Genomic DNA, 9,060 nt, shown 5'->3' with positions numbered 1-9,060 from the left:
AACAGCAAATTCCAGTGCATGGCCTGCTGCATCAAAGCAAAAGTGCCAAAAAGTGATTAAAAAAAAAGTGTGTTGGCATCAGAATGTAAGATGTCAAAGTGGAAGAGAAATGGAGTGTGTGAGTGAAGTGTTTGTGTGTGAGACAGGGTTGCTACGTGTCTTTTCTTTGCAAACCTGGTTAGTCCTGTTAGGAAGGAGTGGTATGCTCCTCATCAGGTTTCGGCTGCCACCATGCCTCTGAGACTGTCTCTGTAACATTTTTAAAGGCGAGGCGGGTGTGTGTGTGTGTGTGTGTGTGTGTGTGTGTGTATGTGGGAGTGTGTGTGTTGCAAGGGGCAAATGGTACCAGGCAGGAGGAGAGTTGGCTCTGATGCGGCCCAACCTGTTCTCCTGGCTTGCTTTTGGGCATTTAACTGCAGCTCCATCCCCTCGGGCCTGCCAGAGCAGCAGTGATACGCTGAGGAGGAGACATCTGTCCCTGGGCTTTCCTGCCAACAGCACACGGTGAGTCCATAGATAAATATATACATATACATCTTAGCCTCTTTCTGTTTTTTGATGTTTATAGTATGATGCATCTTCTTGTATCTAAGAAGGAAACGTATAAGTCAAGTTAAAAATAACTTTATGACTTTCGAGTAAGGTTTGGTGCATGATACACACTGAGTTTAAAGGAATCTGAAAATAGCATGTGTGAAGTTAGAGGTCCATATTTTTGACATACAGTGTATTGGAATGATTGTGATAATTTCCAAAAGGTGTCATTTTATAAACCCCAAATTGGGGATTTTTTAAAATTTGACACGACATGACTCAGTTGCAAAGTCCCAAGACTCTTTGGACCGGTGTTAACAACAGGTTCCATATTGTGATCCGTACTGCTGTCGGTGTGACTGGCGGCTGTCCCGACCGGGACATACCAAACCCGGCTGTCCCTGCTCTCCACCCTGCGGGACACTCTGTGGTTTGTCTCACTGCTGTTTCAGAGGATACACCCACTAACCGCAATGCTCTAAATCGGTTTTTTAAATATCTCGTGACTGTACTGATGTTCTAGTTTCCTTTAAATTGATGATTTCTGGGGAAGTCACTGAAGTCCTGAAGCCACTGTGCAGTTAAGTCGTTATGCCAATATTATAATATAACATTTCTTATTTCTTTGGAAATGAAGGACGTCTGTGCAGGAGCATCATTAATTCTAGAAAGGGGTGATATGATACCCATTGTCCCCTGAGTTATATTTGAAGCTCTCATTCTATATATCCTCAGAAAACAATGCATTAAGCATATCAGTTGACAGGTTATTATTAATGTGGCCTGTCATCGCACACAGCCAGGTTGTAGATTTTTTTAGTCAGAACTATTTGAGCAGTTAGGACTGCTGAGTGGTTTTCTCTTAGGACCTAATCAACTTTTATAGATGCGTCTGGTCATGTGTGTTGCATTAACAGTGATGGGTGCTGACCGATTGATACCAAGGTTTTTTGTGGCATTATTGCAGAGTTTGGAACTTTTATGGAAGAAAAAGTCCTTGATTCCCATTTTCTGAGGACTGTCCAGTATTACTAAATGTAAAGCCTGATATGTCCTTTTTTATGCAACCGTGCTGCAGGTGAATTACATTAGCATATCCATGAGATGTTGGGGTGTGGTTTAGGGGAGGGCTGTGTGTGTGTGTGTGTGTGTGTGTGTGTCTGCTGAGCTGAGCGGTGTGGCATGTCAGTCAGAATGCATCCAAACCAACTAGTTTAGATGCATTCATTCCCCTGAACAAACATGGCAGAGGATTCGGATTCCTGAAGCATGAGGTGGCACGGTGTGTGGGCGTCGTGGTTTCTCTGTCAGTCAGGGTCCAAAGTGAGACAGCTGAAGAACTCATAGCACAGGCAGTGTGTGTGGGGGTTGAACTGACCCCCAGTTAGATCTACAGACAGCTGGTGAAAGGAAGCTATAATGAAGATCTTCAGCTAGTGCTTTACTCATACTATGACTTGTGATGGTTCTCTTTGCACTATTGTCATCTTATCTTCTTTTATGTTTCAATGTCAACTTCTATGTTCTAATGTGTAAAAAATATCAGCAACTGCTAAAGATGTTAGGTAGCTGTACAGGCCTACTGTAGGTTACACCATGAAAACCAGCCATGAATCACATCAAACAGTAGTATGGGAATTGGTTAAAAGGTCTAAATGTATGCGAGTCTGTTTGAGTTCAAACCTGACATGCATAGCAACACAGAAGTACCCGTTTATTTGGCAGTACTACTTCTTTCTACACACCCGTACTGCACCCCATGCAGACTGCATTGTGACTGAGTACTACTCTGAGTACTACTTCTTACATCAGTTTAAACCACATCAAACCCAGACCATCACTTGTCCACATTCGCTTCACTCCTGTTAATGTTGGACATTCTTTTAACTGAATGCACACTGGAAACCTGAACTGGGACTTTATTATTATTATTAGTGATGTGAAAACCATGTTGCAGGCTGTTTTCATGGTGAGGACTCTAAATTAAATAAAAGGAATGGGTTTTCATGGATAAGGATAATGATTTACAATAATCTCAGTCAGTAGATATTTCACTTTTGTTTTCAAATATTCTTAAAAGACTGAAACAATAATCATTTGTTAAAAATTCTGCTTTTCTTCCCTTCATCTTGATCTTTCAAAATGTACACAGTATAGTTATGTCACTGATTTATAAGTTCATAACTAATGTTGCTTTTCTCGGATGTTTTACAGATAACTTTGCTCTGGTTTGGATTTTCTATGTGTTTTGGTGTAAAGTCCAAGATATGTGGATGTAACTACGTCTAAGACATTATGGTAAGTAGGAAAAGCCAACATAAAAAAATGGCTAAATATTATATGTGATAGCAATTGTCTTTATGACAAAATGTCACTGTAGCAGAACACATGGTGCAAATGTGTGACAATGGTCTAAAGTGTCTTATCATATGTACTTTAATCTACTTTTAAACATAGAGCGGGGACAAGAAGAGTAGAGGTTTCTCAGACAGCCTGTGCCTAGACGACTCTGAGAAAGGAGTCGTCGTCACAGGAATGACCGATGACACAAATGCTGCAATGAGTGGCCTTCACGTAGGTAAGAGAAAAGGAAGTTAACAATGTAACTCATAAATTATTCTTGCTGCAGGTTTGGAATGCTCAAGCAGTAACTGCAGATACAGGATGGAAGGAGAACATAGAAACATGCTGGTTTTGAGGAGTTGTTTCTACTTGTTCCAGGGGATGAGATTGTTGCAGCCACCATACACCTAGACCACCTCAACAAAAATGAAGTGCTGAACATCCTGAGGGTCCTGGAGCCATATGATCACAACATGAAGTTTCTGACAAAGAAGCAACTAAACGCCAGCGCTGGCCTTGGCTCCCTGGGATTAGACCTCACAGACTCTACAAAGGTAAAAGGGTCGGTTCACCCAAATTAAAAATGAAACACTTAGCTCTAATCCTGGGATTGTGTTTCAAAAGTAGTTCCAATCAAAAGGATATCTCTAAGCATATAAAACCTACCACAAGGGGTAAGCTTTTGTTATTTTGGTGAGGTGACCCAGTCTGATGTGGGCCAACTGTGGTATGGTCTATAGGCTAGCATTAATCTACGAAAACTCATCATCCACTGACTGTTATTTCCTCCCAGGGCACTTCAAAAATCACTAAAGCCCACTAAAGCCCTTTGCACATTTTATTAAAGGTCCCATGACATGGTGGTCTTTGGATGCTTTTATATAGACCTTAGTGGTCCCTAATACTGTATCTGAAGTCTCTTTTATATAGACCTTAGTGGTCCCCTAATACTGTATCTGAAGTCTCTTTTATATAGACCTTAGTGGTCCCCTAATACTGTGTCTGAAGTCTCTTTTACATAGACCTTACTGGTCCCTAATACTGTATCTGAAGTCTCTTTTATATAGACCTTAGTGGTCACCTAATACTGTATCTGAAGTCTCTTTTATATAGACCTTAGTGGTCCCCTAATACTGTGTCTGAAGTCTCTTTTACATAGACCTTACTGGTCCCTAATACTGTATCTGAAGTCTCTTTTATATAGACCTTAGTGGTCCCTAATACTGTGTCTGAAGTCTCTTTATATAGACCTTAGTGGTCCCTAATACTGTATCTGAAGTCTCTTTTATATAGACCTTAGTGGTCCCCTAATACTGTATCTGAAGTTTTCTTTTATATAGACCTTAGTGGTCCCCTAATACTGTATCTGAAGTCTCTTTTACATAGACCTTAGTGGTCTATATAAGAAAGAAAGAAGCCTAAACGTCAAGGCCCAAAAGCAGACTCAGGCATAAATGCAGACCTAAACACACCAGATTTAAATGTCTGAGTGCCAAAGATTAATGTACCAAATGCTGAGCTGAATCTCCCAAAATCTGAACTTAATGGCCCCAAGGTAGATTTTGATGCCCCAGACCTTTCTCCTTATGACCTCATAAGGGGAAGATTCCATCTCGGCCCATCTGAGCTTTCATTTTCTCAAAGGCAGAGCAGGATACCCAGGACTCGGTTTACACCTATCACGATTTCTAGCCACTGGGGGGACCAAAGGCAGGCTGGGGGAACGCATATTACATAAAAAAAAACTCATAAAGTGAAATGTTCATGCCATGAGATATTTAATGAATTAAATGCAAAGACATTTTTTAACAGTTAGAGCATCTCTCTGACACAGTGTAACCAAACGGAAACTGATAAATACTTTAATCAATGTTAACCTACTTTGTTTATCACTCCATTACCAACAGACGCTCAACCTCAAGAAGGATCTGTCACTGGATGCATCAGCTGAGGCACCTGTTATTTCCCTTAATGGCCTGAGTGGAAAGCTAAATGCCACACAGGGGTTGGGGGGTGAAATAGGTGGTCCCACTCTCAATGGAGACCTTCCCAGTCTCAGTCTAAATAAGCGCTCAGCTGATGCTGGTGCCAAGTTCACAATGCCCTCCCTAGGACTGACTGGACCAGATATAAAAGGAGATCTAGATGGCAGCCTTAAAGCACCTGATGTCAGGGTCTCAACTCCCAAGCTCAACACCCCCAATTCCTCACTCGAGAAACCTGATATCAAGACAGGCAACATTAATTACAATGCCCCGAAATTCTCGATGCCACACTTCAATCTGCCTCAACTCAAATCACCAAAAGCAAAAATGGATGTTTCTGGTGATCTCCCTTCTGTCAGTGGAAATGTAAAGACCCCAGACCTCAATCTGGCAGCCCCAAAATTAGATCTTAAAAGTCCAGATTTGAACCTGAATGGGCCAAAAGTGGATCTGAATGGTCCTAATGTAAATTTAGGAACCCCAAATGCTGACATCGAGGCACCCTCAGGCAAAGGCAAGTGGCCCCATTTAAAATGGAAAGGTCCCAAAGTTAAAGGACCGGATGCCAACTTAAATTCTGACCTGTCTGCACCTGATTTCAGCCTCACCAAACCAAAGATCAATGGGGATCTAAGTGTACCAGATGTTGACATTAATTGTCCCAAAGCTGACATCAAAAGCCTTGATCTGGATCTTCAAAACCCAAATCTTGACATTGATGCTCCATCTGGTAAAATCAATTGGCCTCATTTGAAATGGAAGAAACCCGGACTTAATGGCTTAAAAGCTGATTTGGCTTCAGATGCAAACCTGAATACACCTTCTCTTCCAAAAGTGGAGGGTGGAATAAATTCCCCAGATTTTGACATTAATTTGCCAAAGGCTGACCTCAAAGGCCCTGATCTAGACATGCAAACCCCAAATATTGATGTAGATGCTCCATCTGGTCAAATAAACTGGCCTCACCTTAAATGGAAGAAGCCCAAACTTCAAGGCCCAAAAGCAGACTTGGGCATAGATGCAGACCTAAACACACCAGATTTAAATGTCTCAGCACCAAAGATTAATGTACCAAATGCTGAGCTGAATCTCCCAAAATCTGAACTTAATGGCCCCAAGGTAGATTTTGATGCCCCAGATCTTGGGATTGATGCTCCATCAGGGAAAATTAACTGGCCTCATCAGAAGTGGAAGAAACCCAAACTTAATGGCCCAAACACTGATATGGACCTGAATGCAGATCTGAGCACACCAGATGTTGATCTCTCTGTTCCAGATGTTGATCTGAATTTGCCCAAAGCTAACCTTGGTCTAAAAGCACCAAATGCTGACATAGATGCTCCTTCTGGCAAAATCAAGTTCCCAACACTCAAAAAGCCCAAGTTCCATCTTCCTGGGGCTAAGGTGAAAGGCCCAGATGTTGACCTTGATGCAGATGTTAAAGCACCTGATCTCAGTCTCTCTGCTCCATCACTTAATGGACCTGATGTTGATCTGAATTTACCCAAAGCTAATGTAGATCTTAAAACACCAAATGCTGACATTGAGGCTCCTTCTGGTAAAATCAAGTTTCCAACACTCAGAAAGCCAAAGTTCCAGTTTCCTGGGGCAAAGGTGAAAGGCCCAGATGTTGACCTTGATGCTAATTTAAAAGCACCTGATCTCAGTCTCTCTGCTCCATCACTCGAGGGACCTGATGTTGATCTGAATTTACCCAAAGCTGATATAGATCTTAACGCACCAAATGCTGACATCAAGGCTCCATCTGGGAAGTTTAAACTTCCAACTTTTAAAAAGCCAAAGTGGTCAGTCTCAGGTCCTAATAGTCCAGATGCAAATCTAAATGCTGATGTTTCAGCCCCTGACTTGAGTCTCAGAGCTCCAAAGTTTGATGGTGAGATAAACGCACCAGATGTAAATCTAAACTTACCAAAAGCTGACCTGGAAGGCCCTAAGTTAGACATTAATGCTCCAGATGTTGAAGGTCCTTCTGGAAAATTAAAATGGTTCAACTTCAATAAACCCAAACTTGGCTCACTGAAGGGTCCAAAGGGTGGCATCGATGCTGATGTGAAGGTACCTGACTTGGACCTCAAGGCACTTGATGCGAATTTGAGTGCACCACATTTTTCAGCACCAAACATTGAGGGTGGAATTAAATCTCCAGACCTCAGCATTGGCATGCCTAATGCTAAAGTCAAAGGTCCAGATGTAGATCTTAGTGGTCCAAATATTAACCCAGATATTAACATACCCGATGGTAAGCTGAAGTTTCCTAAACTTAAACTACCAAAATTCAATGGGCCAAAAGCCAAGGCTCCTGAATTGGATGCTGATTTAAAAGCACCAGACATTGACGCCAGACGTCTTGTCTTACCTAAAGGTGATGTGGATGCACCTAATGTAGACCTAAAAGCATCAGGTCTCTTGTCTGCACCAAAAGTTGGTCTTGATGCACCGGATCTCGACATCAATTTACCAAAAGCTGATCTAAAAGGTCCCAATGTAGACCTTCAAGGTCCAGAGGTTGACTCCCTAGCTGGAAAAATCAAGCTACCCAAAATAAACTTACCAAGATTTAAAAAGGACCTAAAAGGACCTAATATTGATGTTGATGCTGACAGTGTCTCTTTTCCTGATGTAAATCTTAAATTGCCAACAGCTGATGCCAAAGCACCTAACTTGAATCTTTCTGCCCCCACTATCAAAGGCGAACTCAGTACTCCAGATCTGGATACTGATCTTAAGACAGACATAAACCTTTCAGCCCCAAAAACAAACATCAGTGTACCAGACTTCAATCTTTCTACACCGAAGATTAAGGCTCCACATGTAAACCTTAATTTGCCCAAAGCTGATGTGAAGGGACCCAGTCTGGATCTACCAAAAGCAGACCTGCAGGTACCTGATCTCAACTTGAATGCACCAGCTCTCAGCCTGTCTTCACCAAAAATTGATGGAAACCTCTCAGCACCAAACATAGACACCAAGTTGCCAAAAACTAAACTGGAAGCACCAAATATGGATATCAACCTGGCCAAAACAGACCTCAAAGGACCTGATGCACAGTTAAAGACACCAGGTCTAGATTTTGATTCCCATCTGGGGGAATTTAATATGCCTCATTTCAAGGTTCCAAAACTGGGTCTTTCAAGACCTGAAGTAGAAGTTCCCAGTGTTCATCCTTCAGTGGAGGCTGGACTCAAGGCACCAAAGATCAACATAGGCACTACTACGGAAGACATCAAAGGACCCAAAGCTCCAAATGTGGATGCCAATCTTGAAAATTCAAAATTGTATCCTGTATTTAAAGTCCACAGACTACCCAGGAACAGCATTGATGACGTTTCAGGAAGTAGTGATACCTTAGGCTCATTAAAACTTAACACAGAGGAAAAGGATTATATCGTCAGCAAAGGGATACGCTTGCCAGTGGTAAATGCAACATCAAAAGCAGGAGGAAAGATTGACCTTATGGAGAGATTGAAAATGTCAAAGAACAAAGCAACCTCAGTTACCCTCCCACCATCTGATGTCGATCTCAAGCTCTCCGCCCCAAGTCTTGATGTTAGCGCCTTGACAAAAGAAGGAGATTCTGCTTTGGTGAGAGGAGGTACTTTCAAAGTAGAAAAGCCAGAGTCGGCACTGGGCTTGGTAGCCCCTGAGATTTCGGCATTAGGTGCAAATGACAAATTGTCATTGAGCCTCTCCAATATGCTCGGCCTTGATATCAAAGATTCAGATGCTGACTGATTCCTTCTAGGCTAACCTGATGGGTAAAGCTTCAGTCCAGAAACATTGTAAATAAATCTTACTTTACCAGTTTTCTTCCCTAAGTTTGGGACCCTAAACTCAGATGTTGATAATGATATAATGTTTACCTATGCTTGCTACAGTTTTCTGCAGATAATGCAGCTACAGTACCCTCCATGTGTAATAACTTTGAGTAGCCAAATGAAAAAGATTGTTTTTTTAAACTACGTGTATATTCCTGTTATTTATATAAGCTGTTTTTCTAAACATTGTTGATTTGGAAGTATGTTAACTATTACATAACTGCCTCAGTATTGCATGTGATCACATCGAGCTGTTTAAGTTTCTGAGAAATGCATTACTTTACCTTTAAATTTTCACAGAAGAGAATTGCGTGAATTGATATATTTGTTAATTTTTTCTTCAATAAATAACTATACATTTA

At 41.5% G+C, this 9,060-nt stretch overlaps 1 protein-coding gene across 1 annotated transcript; it reads left to right on the top strand.

Annotated features, from left to right (window-relative positions):
* Nucleotides 1-327: 327 nt before the first annotated feature.
* On the top strand, nt 328-9,060 carry si:ch211-125o16.4 (neuroblast differentiation-associated protein AHNAK). Its single transcript, XM_032541944.1, has 5 exons — nt 328-504; nt 2,749-2,832; nt 2,992-3,112; nt 3,256-3,431; nt 4,785-9,060. Exons 2-5 carry the CDS (start codon nt 2,830-2,832, stop codon nt 8,613-8,615), a joined length of 4,131 nt encoding a protein of 1,376 aa, XP_032397835.1. The 5' UTR covers nt 328-504; nt 2,749-2,829; the 3' UTR covers nt 8,616-9,060.

Source organism: Etheostoma spectabile, chromosome 17 (genome assembly GCF_008692095.1).
Source record: "Etheostoma spectabile isolate EspeVRDwgs_2016 chromosome 17, UIUC_Espe_1.0, whole genome shotgun sequence".
Lineage (NCBI taxonomy): Eukaryota > Metazoa > Chordata > Actinopteri > Perciformes > Percidae > Etheostoma > Etheostoma spectabile.
This window is presented reverse-complemented; position numbering and strand designations above follow the sequence as displayed.

Coding starts and splice junctions, on each gene's coding strand:
- si:ch211-125o16.4 (XM_032541944.1), top strand. Junction 3,113..3,255: donor AATGAGTGGCCTTCACGTAG/GTAAGAGAAAAG, acceptor TACTTGTTCCAG/GGGATGAGATTGTTGCAGCC. Junction 3,432..4,784: donor ACCTCACAGACTCTACAAAG/GTAAAAGGGTCG, acceptor CATTACCAACAG/ACGCTCAACCTCAAGAAGGA.